The sequence below is a fragment of the Mus pahari genome, chromosome 10 (genome assembly GCF_900095145.1).
Source record: "Mus pahari chromosome 10, PAHARI_EIJ_v1.1, whole genome shotgun sequence".
Classification (NCBI taxonomy): domain Eukaryota; kingdom Metazoa; phylum Chordata; class Mammalia; order Rodentia; family Muridae; genus Mus; species Mus pahari.
Window position 1 is genome coordinate 51354560 of NC_034599.1, and position 14641 is coordinate 51369200.

The window sequence follows — 14641 nt, forward strand, 5'->3', positions numbered from 1 at the left end:
TGTATAATGCTGGGGATTTATGCTAAGCACATTTGCACTGAGCCACATCCCTAGGGTCCTTAGTAGCTTCATGTTCCTAGGCTTCCAAAAAGTAAAACAAAAAAACTGAAAACTTAATCTCTAATATACTATTTACAAGATGCAGGTCTGTCACCATTCACATATATTTGGAGGAGTACAGTACTACAGTTAATAAATAGATGCATTTGTCCCTTTTTGAATCTTGTTCACCTTTCTCTTCCCTGAAATAAGAATTCCTATATCCATGATGCATTAACTGATAGACTATGCATTTGTTAAATTATGGAACAAAAATATGATGTGTCTCATTTAGAAGGCAAGAAGAAAGACTGTGGTAAAATATTAGTAACACCACAGGGTTTTTTTGTTTGTTTGTTTTGCTTGGATGATTTTTGGTTTGGGGGTTTGGTTTGGTTTTTGAGACAGGGTTGCTCTATGTAGCTCAGCTGTCCTAGAACTCACTCTGTTGACCAGTCTGTCCTCAAACTCAGATCCAACTGCCTCTGCCAAATGCTAGAATTAAAATCATGTGCCACCATAGCCAGCTGACACTACAGTTTTTAAAAGCATATTAAAAGATGATTTGATCTGCTTTATCTAAACCCAGTATATAAAAACTTCTATCTCAAAATCAAAAAAAAAAAAAAGACTATGACTTTATATAATATATATCTTAATGAACAATCATCAAGCCAAAGAGCTTGTCTTCATTTTAGATATATTGCTGGTAGTTTCCTGTAACTAAATATTAATTTAAATATCTGTCTACTGTTTGCTATGGGAAATTAACTGGTCTTTAGTATCAGTGAGGAACGCTTTCATGGATTATTTTTAATCTCCATTCTGTGGCTCTTCCTTTACTCAGTGCACATGACAGCATCTTATCCTGACCTCCTGTGACAGCATCTCCTTCTCTGGTGTGGGGCTATGTGCATCTGAATGTCTCATGTATAACGTCCCTGTTAGGAAGTATAGAGGAAGGCCAAAGCTTTCACACTCACGGTGCCCATTCTCATCTTTTGGGATTGGCACCAAAATAACCCTTTAGATAACAAGGGTGGCCATGTATGCCTGAAATCCCAGCACTCAAGAAGCTGAAGCAGTAGGATCACCATGGATTTGAGTGTATCCTGGGATACATAATGAGTTTGAACCCAGCTTGGGCTACCTAGAGAGTCCCTGTTTCCAAAAATAAAATTTTAATAGCCCTTATTTCTTGAATTTGTAGTATGATGTCTTAAAGCACTGGTTCTCAACCTTCCTAATGCTGTATGCCCCTTTAATACAGTTCTTCATGCTGTAGTGATCCCAACCATAAAATTATTTTCATTGCTACTTCTTAACTGTAATTTTGCTACTGTTATAAATCATAATGTAAATATCTGGCATACAAGATATTCAACCCCTGTATAAGGGTTATCTGACACCCCCCCCCAGGGGTTGTGACCCACAGGTTGAGAACCACTGCCTTAAAGGGTCTAGAGTTGGAATATCTGAAACTTCTATTAAGTGTTGTATCTCTGGTATTTGTCTGGTCTGGAAAGCTTCGACTATCCAGAGCCCTACAGGAACGTGCAGCTCGTGTCCTATTTGACGTTCCTATTTGTTACTATTGCTGATGGCTTACTTGAGTGATTATTGTTTGGGTTTTGGTTTTTCATTTTGCTTTGTTTTATAGCAAAGAAGTAAACGAGGAGGTTGGTCCAAAGGGAGAAAAAGGAAGAAACCTCTTCGAGACAGCAATGCACCCAAATCCCCCCTTACAGGATATGTCCGATTCATGAACGAGCGTAGAGAACAGCTTCGAGCAAAGAGACCAGAGGTCCCGTTTCCAGAAATCACAAGGATGTTGGGCAATGAGTGGAGTAAACTGCCTCCTGAGGAAAAGCAGGTGATGGTTCCTGCGTCCGGTGCTTATCCTCGGTTTTGATTATATCTCAGAAATTGTTTGGGGCCTGGAGAGATTTGGGGACTGGCTCATGCTTAAGCGCACTCACTGCTCTCCCAGAGAATTTGAGATCATTTCCTAGTACCCATGGTAGGTGGCTGACAGCTGCTTGTCATGTCAAGCCTCTTCTGGCCTGTGTAGGCACCCCCATAGAATAGACATGACATATTCACTCACACACACACACACACACACACACACATACAGAGAGAGAGAGAGAGAGAGAGAGAGAGAGAGAGAGAGAGAGAGAGAGAGAGAGAGAGAGAGAGAGAGAGAGAGAGAGAGAGAGAGAGAGAGAGAGAGAGAGATTTTTTTACATTTCTACCAAAAAAGTAAAGAAGGTGGACAGTTGATTCTTACTGTGTCACAGTGCTTAGAAGAACAGAATATCAGAGGGTTGAGGCAGAAAAAGCACAAGTTCAAGGCCCATCTAGGCTACAGAGTGAATTCAAGGTTAATCCAAGTAATTTAGAGCCTTCAACTAAAGGAAAATACAAAGGGGTTTGGGTGGTAGCACATAGCAGATCAGTTGCCTGCCTTGCACGAGTCTGGGTTCAATGTCTAATTCTGCAAAAGGAAAGTGAAAAGAGACTATATGAAACAATGTGTTGAGACCTGGAGTAGAAACATAAATTGACCAGTACCACCCACTTAGCTACTGCCAAGATGTGGAGAGAAATTCAGGCTGCTGGTTTTGTGTTCTAGGTTGGAGAGCATGTACCCTAAAGTCTATGTCTGTAGTCTCAGAGCAAAGTCTTTGTAGCTGTAACTAGCTAAGGAGAAGTGAGACTGGTTCAGATGGCCCTGTTCCAATGACTGGTTTTCATAGGAGAGAAAGACAGGCCCTGGTGGAGAGAGACATATAAAGAGGGAGGTAGAAATAGGAATTATGTTTCTGTGAAGCCAGAAACAGCAGAACCACCAGAAACTCAATGGGGAAGGAAAGGAATACCAGAATATCAGAATCTTTGTGGTTCTTGTGCCTAGCACAGTGAGTAGAAACTGTCCCAAGATTTGTTGTCCTAAGGGGTTATGAGCCGAAAGGATTCTAGAAACCACCCCAACCAAAGCAGTTACATGTTTACTTGATATGTGTACTGAGTTCACAGAAGAATGTTTTGAAAAGCGGTTCAATATTAAGAAATTAAGAAATCTATCAAAGTAATGTATTCCATTGAGCTAAATGAAAGTCATGAATAAAAATGAGGGGAAAAATCATTTGCCAAAATTCTTCAATTCACGTAAGAATGTTATTTAAGAAAAAGATTTTATTGCTTTACTGATTGTATTAAGTAGAGTTCTAGCAAATTTAACCACTATAGGGAATAAAGCAAGAACCATCCGATCTCTCTCCTCTCAGACAGAAACTAACCCTGTTGCCACAGTGAAGGAGAATGCTTTTGCTAGAGAGACTGAAGGGGAATTAAGCACAAGCTCCATGCCCTAGGTAAAAGGCCACAGAGGCAGAGGGAGGCTGGGGCCTGGACTGCCAGGCTTTGCATTAAAGCCCCTGCTTCCTGGCATCTCACAGATCTATATTTCTTTTATGTCTTAAGCTCTTTATGACTTGCACTCTTTAAAATGGATTCCAGAAAGACTGAAACCAAGTTGAAAAATACTGTCTTGGGAATTAATTGAATTCAAATTTTTTCAAAGAGTTGAGATTAATTTTCAATCTGAAGCTTCATGTTTGTGGTAACAAGCCAGTAGAATGCAGTTTATAACGAGGGGATCATCAGCTGGACCTACCAGGTTATTATTTTCTTTTTTATCTTTATTGCAAAGTTATGCACACGCATGGTTTATTTTTTCTGATAATAGCAAAAGTAACAGTGGTTCTCTAATGATATAGCCACTGTCCGCTGATAAGGACTGGGTTTTGTATGTGTTTGATCAGCTTTTTATTTTGCAATCATTTCAAATGCACAAAAAGTTACAAACATAAAAACAGTACAAAGAACATAAGCCTTTTAAACAGCTTCTCTGTTGCTAGCACATTCACCATTTTTTTCCTTTGAATCATTTAAAGGTGACTTACATATATGCTGGCCCTTTATCCCCAGAAGACTTTTGTATTTCCTAAGAATAAGGATCCTCTGTTACATAACTGATAAAGTCAAGTTCCCTCTTTCATGTTAACATAGTGCTGTGCTCTTGCCTTCAGACACTGAGGTAATGCCTTCCTGTACAGCATCCCTTCCTATGGCTTTCACCTAGTACCAGGCTGTGCTTTAGTCAGACATGTGTAGTTAGACATGTGTGGTCAGATGCCTGTAGTTCTCCTCAGGCTGATCCCTGGTATTGCTTTGTCTTTATAAGCTATACCTTGATATTCTTAGAGAGTGAACCCTCTCTTTCCCCAAGCCTGACCCTTTCTCCGCCCACCCCCACATGTGTCTTTTGCTTTGTTTTTTCTTTTAAGGAAACATTCGTTTTCTGTTTGTCTGACATCCCTCGTGATTAGATTGATGGTAGACATTCTTTGTCAGAATAGATGATATGTACTACCCAGAGTATCACATATGCAGGTATACCCTGGCCTTTTATTACTTATTTGTAATTTTATTGACTTGATAAAGTTTTCCTTATAATTCATAAGCAATCTATGGAGAGATATTTTAAAGACATGTGTAACTTGTTTTACATCCAAAAAAAAAAAAAATCCATGATGCTGGGCATAGTGATCGCACTTGGGCAGTGGCTCTCTTACAGGTTCAAGGCCATCTACATAGTGAGTTCCAGGATAGCAAAGAATATATGGTGAGACCTTGTCTCAGGGGGAAAAGGAGAGATTTATATGATCTAAAGAGAAACCAGAGCCAGGCATGATGGCACATGCCTCTAATTCTAGCATTTGGGAGGCAGAGGCAGGAAGATCTCTGGTTTCTAAGCCTAGTTTGGTTTATATTAGTTCCAGGACATCCTATGTAGAAAGACACTGTTTCAAAGAAAGAGGGGAGGGGAGGGGGAGAGAGGGGAGGAGAGGGAAAGGATAAAAAGAAAAGAAAAAGAAGAAAAGAAAAAATTTTCCCCAGGCTTAATATCCATAGATATGTTTCACCTTATCTAATCTTTATTATTATGTTTACACAGTGCTACATTTTTGAACTATTAACACTCCCACACAGTTACCAGTTGACCTTCAGCCTTGTTTTTCTGTTCTTTCTTTCTGTCTGTTGGATTTTGGAGGTTTTTTGGTTTGTTTTTTTCTCTGTGTCACCCTCACTGTCCTGGAACTTGCTTTGCACGCCAGGCTGGCCTCCAATCAGACCTGCCTGCCTCTGCCTTCTAAGCGCTGGGCTCCAAGGCTGGCCCTCAGCTTTCTAACCTACAGGGACTCTACTCCTCCTCCCCTTGAATACTTGCTTGCGTTCTGTTTATTATTGGTATGATCATAAATAATTCATATCGTAAAGTTTATTCATGGTATAAATTTCTTTTATTCCAGTAGTTTCTAAATTAATACTATAGTTAGTTATTTGTTGCTCAAATCGTCCCAGATTTGGGTATCTCCTATATCTGCTGGGTGGGGAACAAGATTTCTAACATAACCTGAGTCTGGTTTGCTCATTTACAGGCAACACCTTTCATACTTTCTTATACCTAATTTGATGAATGAAATGGGCAAGGCAAAACAATTCTAGAGATCAATGGACTTGTTTAAATAATTAATAGTTCAAAATGATCAAAGCACACAGCTAAAGCTCTCTTAAAGTAGTCTCTTCTGGGCCATAGGATGAGATCACTCTTCATGTTCCCCAGCTTTAGTGCTCCACTTGTCTGGCTTTTTAAAAGGCCAGAGGATATATGAGATCATTCCCTCAAAATGAGTCGAAGGTAGAGAAACAAACTAACGCTCCTTACCTTCCCCTGGGAACATGTGCCTCTGTGGGGTTCAGACCTCTAAAGAACTTTAGTGGCTGTGTGAAATTCTATCTGCAGGGCTCAGGAGATGGCGGACTGTAAGCTTCATGAATGTTTTATGGTGGTGCTCTCAATAGAACTTACCTTCATTAAACTGGGAAAGGCAACACACAGTTTAGATAGTCAGTCATTCATTCATTTGTTCTCTAAAGGATGTGTTTTGTTTATTTACGTGTGTACTGTGTGTGTGCAGAGGTCAGGACAACTTTCGGCACCAATTTCCCCCTTCAACCATATGGCTCCCGAGGATCAACCTGAACTTGCCATAATTGGTAGCAAGCCCCTTACCTACTGAGCCACACTACCAGCCCTAGTTTATTTTATAATTAAAAGATTTAATTCTGTACCTATACTACTTTCAACTTCTTTCCTACAATATACTGACATAATTTTTTAATGTTTTAATTGTACTGTTTTCTTTAAAAAGATAATTGATATTTCACCCAACATTTCAGGTTTGTTGGGGTTTTTTGTTTATGTTTTTAAATAATCCCACGTTTCCTTCCTAGCGCTACCTTGATGAAGCAGACAGAGATAAGGAGCGTTACATGAAGGAACTGGAGCAGTATCAGAAGACCGAAGCCTACAAGGTCTTCAGTAGGAAAACACAGGACCGTCAGAAAGGCAAATCTCATAGGCAAGGTATCAGAACTAAGTGTAGTTTGTCATGTGTGATGGAATGTTGTAAAGCCAGCTGTTAAAGCAGCGTACATGAAAGATGCATTTCTGCCATCTCTCTGTTATCCTGTATTCACTTACAAGGTTAAAGTAGCATGCATGAAAGATGCATTTCTGACATCTCTCTAGTATCCTGTATTCACTTACAGGTGTCCCCTTAGAATTTTACCAAAGTAACACCACTCACATTTAGACATTTCACTTGGTTTTCCATATCTAAGATTAACAATCTGGTTCATGTACCAAAACTATTAGTAGCTACCTGCCTTTTTCTGTCTAGTTTCCAAATTAGGTGTTTCTCTACCTTTAAACAAGTCTTTCTACTAAAACCATGTGACTCAGAGGCCCTAGTATTTCTAAGCCTCCACGAGCCTTTTCACTCAATAATTTATTTGTGTGAATTCAAAAAGCGATCTATTGAGCTTCTCAGGTAGTAGACTCTTGTAGGCATTGAGGGAACGATAATGAATAGGAGCCAGCATCCATGTCTTCATGGGATCTTTTTCTTTCCTGTTAAAATGGTACATCTCACTCCAGTCCCCGTCTCCAGCAAACACTGCCAAAGGCCAGCACCCACACTGGTCTGTCCATCCTTAGCCACAGCATCTTCTCCACACTTGCACACCTAGGCTACTAAGACCTTTGGTGTGTGTTTCCTACCTACTGTCCCACACTCTTCTCTCAAAGTGTTTGCTGTTTTCTTATGTCCAATTGTATGGTCTCTAGGTGTGAGTTCCATTTAACTTTAGTTGATTGACGTTAATGTTATGACTGAAAATATCATAAGTCATGAAACTCTACAGCAAGTTTTGAGGTTGACAAAGTCATATACTTGGATCTTATTACTGTTTTCTTTTCAAATTTAATGTTGTCTTTATTCTTATATTTTTAGATGCAGCCCGACAGGCCACTCATGATCATGAGGTAATTAGCCTTTTTTGTACACGTTAACGTGTGTGTGTGTGTGTGTGTGTGTGTGTGTGTGTGTGTCTGTGTCTGTGTCTGTGTGTGTCTGTGTGTCTGTGTGTGTCTGTGTGTGTCTGTGTGTATTTATGCTGTTGGAAATGCTGTTCATGAATAGTACAGAGTTTTTACCTCATAATTCAGCCTGAATGAGTTGCTTTGGCTCGAGGGTTCTTAACATATGGTAGACACTTATGTCATGAATCTGCCTTTGAACTACAGTCCCTAACCCCAATCTGCTCCTGTAGGCTGAGAATTCTATTAGTTTTAAATGCCAAAAATGGATGGAATTCTGAGTAAGATACAGAAATGAAAGCCATCTAGTGACTGCAAATTGGCCATAGTTTATCATCAACAAATGCTGTCATCCCATTCTCAGAAAGGTGTTATTTAGGAACTTCAGCATTTGGTTACAGTGACCCTCAGCTAGCCGGACGCTCACAGCCAGTGGCAGCTCAGTCTCTGGTCCTCCTTTCCTCTTCCCGTCCCACTGGCATGTGCTTGTTTAATCAGCCTCTTCTCTCTGGTTTGCTTCAACCCCATCAGTAGGATGTAAGTCTGCATTTCTGCATGTATCTAATATATATATATAAGCTTATATGTTTCTGCATGTATCTAATATATATATAAGCTTATATGTTTCTGCATGTATCTAATATATACATAAGCTTATATGTTTGGCTGTGGTGCTTTTATATGCTTCAGGCATGGACATATTCTGTTAAATATATGGTTACAAAAAAAATAATCTATGGTTATTCTGAGTTGTAAAATGTCAGGGATTCACCTTTGCTCCAAATCAGATTCCTACTCAGCAGTCAGGGTCTTCCTAAATAAGTCCCAACTTCCCACTTCAACACCTTAAAACATGGAGTACTCACCATCTCCTGGCCATGCTCTCCTCTGCCTCGTCTCTGTGTTCCTGTTCTTTTCACAGGATAATCTCCCTTCTGCACACATTGTTCTCTCCATCTGGTCCTATTTCTGCCCTCAGAGTTGAAGTCCTCCTTTAAGCCCTGTGAAGTTCTGTTTCCTCCTTAGCTGTTTTTACTTCTTCTAGCTTGCTTTAACCTTCAAAATTACTATACTTTTGTACAGTTAGCTTAGCTGGCCTGTCTAGACTCTTCTAAGTACTTCCATTGTTCATAATTCTGGATTATGTATGATCTCCCTGAGAGAGCAAAGCTGATCTAGCTTCTACCTTTCTATCCAGTGCCATGCCACCTGGCATGATGCTCTCGTGTAGAGGAGGTATCCTATAAAAACCTATTTTTTATAAGAATCCAGAGATGGCTGGAAACCAGTGGGAACTTAAAATGGTTTTCAAGCTAGGATATAGCTCAGTGAGTGATGTGCTTACTGTGCAGGCATGAGGGCGTGAGTCCAATCCCTAGCACCCATCTATGTACAATAGTGCATGGGAGGTGGAGATAGGCTGGGTATTGGTGGCCACCAGCCTAGCCTAATTGGCAAGGTTCAGTCCAAAGAGAGACTCCATCTCAACAAACACAATTGATCGCTCATTCTTAGAGATGACACCCAAGGTTGACCTCTGATGTTCATATGTGCTGTGGTATTTGGAATGTTTAGCAGACACAAGAGTTAGTAAAAAGAGAATGTGTCTTGTAAAATACCTAAAACATTATGGATTCAAAATACATACTTATTTCTCTTACAAGGAGTAAGTGAGCTCCCAATAGAGAACAGATTTCTAATCTGTACTAAAATACTAAAGCCTCACACCAATGTTCAACTGCCCCTTCGTGCCAGTGAAGGGGGTTACTTGCCTAGGATAAGAGAATGTATTTGAGTTAAGTTAGAGGGAGCCTGGAGAGGTGGCTCAGTAATAAAAAGCCCTGGCTGTTCTTATAGAGGACCTGGGCTTTATTCCCAGCACCTACATGGTAACTCACAGCTGTCTGTAACTCCAGTCTCAGGAGAGCTCTCTTCTGGCCTCTGTAAGCCCCAGGCTCACACATTATACATGAACATACATGCAAGCAAAAGATTCATACACATTAAAATGAATTAAATTTTTTTAAAAAATTAAAAGTTGAGCTAGGCTTGGTGACACATGCCTTCAGTCCCAGCATTCAAGAGGCAAAGGCAGGCAGATATCTGAGTTTGAAGCCAGCCTGGTCTACAAAGGGAGTTCCAGGACAGCCAGGGCTGTTACATAGAGAAACCTTGTCTCGAAAAACCAAAGGATGGATGGGTGGATGAATATAAAAGAAAGTGAAAAGTTAAGTTAGATGCAGTAGAGTGGCTGAAACTAAGTTTCTTGCATCTCAGTTAAGGACTGTGAATAGCACGTGGAGTAAACTAGACTCTGTCGGAAGGAAACCTGCAGGGTCAATTTGATGCTAGTGAAGACAGATTTACCCGTTTCCATATAGTGAAGAAGCTGATTTTATTTCTAAATGGACCGAGATTCCCTAAGTCGCTGTCGCCTGGGCAGAAGCAGCAGAGTGCGTGCAGGAGCTGACAAAGGCTCCTGGAAGCCATTTTGCTGAACAGAAGGCACTGCATCCTGGCTGATGATAATGAGAATGGTCCTCAAGTAAAAGGCACTTGAGAGGTGCACGGCGTGTTTCTATGGCTCTGGCCCTGAGCTTTGCCCTAAATCACAGGCGGAAATAGATTGTGTTCAAAAAGCCCTCTGTTCTTTTCCCTGCCACTCTGTATACAGAATGGAAATCCAAAGTGAGGGGTACTCTTGTCTTCTCAGATCAAAAACCAGCCCACTAGACAGGAAAGCCAGTGAGTTTTACTCTCTGGAAAGTGTCTTCATTGCATGTGAAGACTGAGTACAACAATAATTTTGTTTCTCCTTTAATTTATGAAAAAATGACAAAATGACACTCAGGCTGAACAAATTAGACCCCTTCAATGAAGAAGTAATGGAATCCTTATGATTTTAATCCCTTGAGCAATCCTTAGAGCACTTAAGTATATCCCAGCCCCCAGGAGGAGCCTCTCTGTGCAGAGTAATGTACTCAGTAATGGAAGAGTGCTGGTGGTTTTTATTACCACTCTTCCTTTAAGCAGAAATTCTCCATTGCATTCAGAAACTGAACAGTTTCATTTAATTGCTTTAATGTTTCTTATTTTGTACTCTAAGAATCTGTACCAAGGGGCAGTATATATTGCACCTGGCTGTCACTAGCCTCTGCCCTTACATAATAAGTCGGGTTTGGACTGTTCTGGCAAAGAATAGAATGGAATTACCATTCTGAGGAGAGTCAAGACCTTGAAAAAGGCCCTTTGTGCCATGGTAATGGGAGCCAAGCAACCCCTTATCATTCTGAATGGGAAATACTGGGCAGGTGAGGTCACTGTGCAGCTGAGTTGGAAATTGAACAAGGCAAGAGAGCTAAAGTTACAAGGCTCTGTCCTAAGTCACTTGTAGATGTAGGATTGGACCTAGTATGCACTGTGCATGCTGGGATTGTGTGGCTTGACTTGTCCTGTTACAACCAGGTGATAAAGTTCAAGAATATAGTCAGCCTGCAAATTGTTCTAGAAAAAAGTTGCTTTCTTCCACTAGGAAAACAAAAAGATATAGTAAAAATTAGGTGTTCTGAAATGAACTGTTTCTCAAGTAAACATAATTTTTCAGATTGCCATCTGTTTTTTAGAGAGAAGATCTCACAAGCACTGTGATTATGGGTGTGAAGCATCAGATTCCCATCTCAGTAGGCAGTTCCTACAGCTGGTCCTTTCCTAGGCAAACACCAGTGGGAGATACAATTCTACCTGTCAGGTTCCTCACAGCTGAACTGCTTAGGTCCTCTACAGGGTGTCAACCCACTTTTATAATTATTATTATTGTTGTTGTTGTTGTTGTTGTTATTGTTGTTTTTAAAAGATAAAAGTTAGCCGGGCGTGGTGGCACATGCCTTTAATTCCAGCACTCTTGAGGCAGAGGCAGGCGGATTTCTGAGTTCGAGGCCAGCCTGGTCTACAAAGTGAGTTCCAGGACAGCCAGGGCTACACAGACAAACCCGTTTTCAAAAAACAAAAAAAAAAAAAAAAAAAAAAAAAAAAAAAAAGAAGAAAGAAAGAAAGAAAGAAAGAAAGAAAAGATAATATAGTTAGTGGTAATAAATAGAAACATTTTTTTTTCTTTTGGGTGGAGGTGAGGGCGGGTGGAGAGGTTTCATTCTGTATCCCTGGCTGATCTGAAACTCAGATCCGCCAGAACTACCACCCTGGCAAAAGGGTACATTTTATCCTTTATGTTATACATTTTACCTCTTATCTTAAACCTGTTTCTGTAGAACTGAATCCTGGGGGCTTTCTTTACTGCTTTCCTGTTGAGAGGTTTTGGAGTCTTCAGATTTCACAGCAGTTCCTCACTTTGTACTCCTTTCTTTATTTACGCAAGACTTTGAATACAAACACTTATAACTTATATCCATGATAACTTCAACTTCAAATTCATTACAAAAATGGGAGCCAACTGGGCATGGTGGCCCATGCCTTTAATCCCAACACTTGGGAGGCAGAGGCAGGCAGATTTCTGAGTTCGAGGTCAGCCTGGTCTACAAAGTGAGTTCCAGGACAGCCAGGGCTACACAGACAAACCCTGTCTCGGAAAAAAAAAAACAAAAACAAAAACAAAAAAAAAATGGGAGCCAAAGAAAGTTGAGATCTCGGCTCTGCTCTTAGGGCTTTTTTGGAAGTGTTTCTACCACCACCACCACCCCACCACCACCCCACCCCGCAATCTTTTGATACTTTTTATCTTAATGGGTCATGGGTGGATTAATTGGGGCTTTGCTATTCTTTTCAGTCTCACATAATCCTTAGATATTTCTTATTCATAGAGCTTGGCTTTTTCTTGCTTCTTGGGTTTATTTTTCCTGTGTCTGAAGAAAAGTCTTCAAGAGCCCCAAAGATAAGCTGCCCCTTGTAAACAGAGAGAAGTAGCAGCGGAATGCCATTATGATTGCTCACTGTCAGATCTCCGCTTAGAATTCTTATTCTCCACTCAGCAAATCTAGATTGCTTACTCCTATCTCAGATAGTGCTTAAATGGGAAGCCAGCAGGAACAACTGGAAATATCCCTTTTTAATTCCTAACCCAGCCACATGCACAACTCTTCACTGTTGACTATTCAAAGCTCAGGGCTAAGGAAAGGCTTCTGTTGTCTTCACTAGTGAAATGCATGTGGGTGTGGAGTCCTCCACTACCCAGCAGCCACACACCTAGGAGATCTAATACTACCTGCTTCAGCTCTGTGATGTTCCGTTCTAACGAGGTGAATATATTCCCCTCCCAGGCTCTCCTGGTCTGATTCCTGCTCACCAGATGTCTCTCTAAGGACGACATGATCCTTGTGTCTTAGGCAGTAGTATTTAATTTATCTTCTAAAAATTAACTCTTGTTCTTGATTCATAGAAAGAAACAGAGGTAAAGGAACGCTCTGTTTTTGATATCCCTATATTTACCGAAGAATTCCTGAACCACAGCAAAGGTGATTACTGCTATATTTTGTGTGTGTGTGTGTGTGTGTGTGTGTGTGTGTGTGTGTGTGTGTGTGTGTGTGTGTGTGTGTGTGTGTGTGTGTGTGTGTGTGTTCCCTGGGTCTTTGACAGGGGATTTCATTGCTCAGATGCACTGGCTGATAGCCCTCCTTAGGACTGGAGAAGACTCTGCTGCAAAGAATGGCTGTTATTTCACCCTGTGACCAGTAAGATAAAGCAAGGGCAATGCAGCCAAAGTTTCTTTGCTCTCTGGGTCAAAAGAGATAAATATAAATCACTCATGCTGTGGCTTTTTGATAGGTAGCCTAGAACCATCTGTGCAAATGTAAGTTTATAATCCAGAATATAAAGTAAGAAACTGAAAAGTTCAGAGACCTGGAGAGCTAACTTAGTGGTTAAGAGCACTGGCACCTCTTCCAGAGGATGCAGGCTCCATTCCCAGCATCCACATGGCAATCTGTAATTCCAGTTCCATGGAATTTAATACACTTATCCTGGTCTCTGTGGGCACCAGGCACATATGTGGTACATAGATATACATGCAGGCAAAATACCCATACACATAAAAATAAATTTTAAAAATTTTTAAAAGAAAAATTACAAACTGATCCCATCGCAGGACACATAGGTAACCACAGCCATGCTTAGCCAGTCCCCCCAGATACCTCTGTGTAGCCCTTCAGGGTTCTCACTGCAGGATTTTAAAAAGCAAAATCTAACTGAATGGTGGGAATTACCACTGTTTGTTGTAGTCTTGTGTATAGAATGTGTTGCCTTAAGAATTAAAATAGCTCTGGGGAGCCAGGCATATGGTTGTTGACATTGCTATCTGGAGTGTCATAAAGAGACTTGGGAGATGAGGGGTAGCTAATGAGAGACAGCTAAGCAGAACTTCACAGAGGAGTCGCAGGACTCATCAGATGCTCCTTCTCTTACCACCCATTCTGGGGCGGGTGGGGGGACCTGTGTCCTCAGCTCGTGAGGCAGAGCTCCGCCAGCTTCGTAAATCCAACATGGAGTTTGAAGAAAGGAACGCAGCCCTACAGAAGCATGTGGAGAGCATGCGCACAGCAGTGGAGAAGCTGGAGGTTGATGTGATCCAGGAGCGGAGCCGAAACACCGTCCTTCAGCAGCACCTGGAGACCCTGCGGCAGATGTTGACCAGCAGCTTTGCCAGCATGCCCTTGCCTGGTAACATCATCCTCTCCGCAGTCAGTGGCAGGGAGAGTGTCGAGGATGGCCATGGGATGCTATTTATGGTAGTATTCATGTGGAGAAGCTGCAGTGTCTCTCAAGAGGAAAAGAGAAGGAAAAAAAAAAATCCTGTCAAGATTTTCAGTGCGATCTGGGCATGTCTTAAATCCCAGCACTCAGGAGGCAGAGGCAGAAAGATATCTGTGAGTTCGAGACCACCGTGGTCCACCTAGAGAACTCCCTGACAGTCTGAGCTACATAGAGAGATCCTCTGTCAAAAAACAAAACGAGCTAGGCATGGTGGTGCACACTTTTAATCTCAGTACTTGGGATGCAGAAGCAGGTGGATCGCTATGAGTTTCCACACTGGCCTGATCTAGTTCCAGGATACCCAGGGCTACATAGTGAGACCCTGTCTCAAAA

At 41.2% G+C, this 14641-nt stretch overlaps 1 protein-coding gene across 2 annotated transcripts in view; it reads left to right on the plus strand.

Moving 5' to 3' along the window:
* Hmg20a (high mobility group 20A) overlaps positions 1–14641 on the plus strand; it is a 71064-nt gene that overhangs the window by 48884 nt on the left and 7539 nt on the right. For both annotated transcript variants that reach the window (XM_021206906.2, XM_029543087.1), the window contains exons 4-8: positions 1700–1912; positions 6403–6535; positions 7464–7495; positions 12939–13014; positions 14000–14215. In XM_021206906.2, the coding sequence (XP_021062565.1) occupies positions 1700–1912; positions 6403–6535; positions 7464–7495; positions 12939–13014; positions 14000–14215 (670 nt within the window). The remainder of the gene's footprint in view (positions 1–1699; positions 1913–6402; positions 6536–7463; positions 7496–12938; positions 13015–13999; positions 14216–14641) is intronic.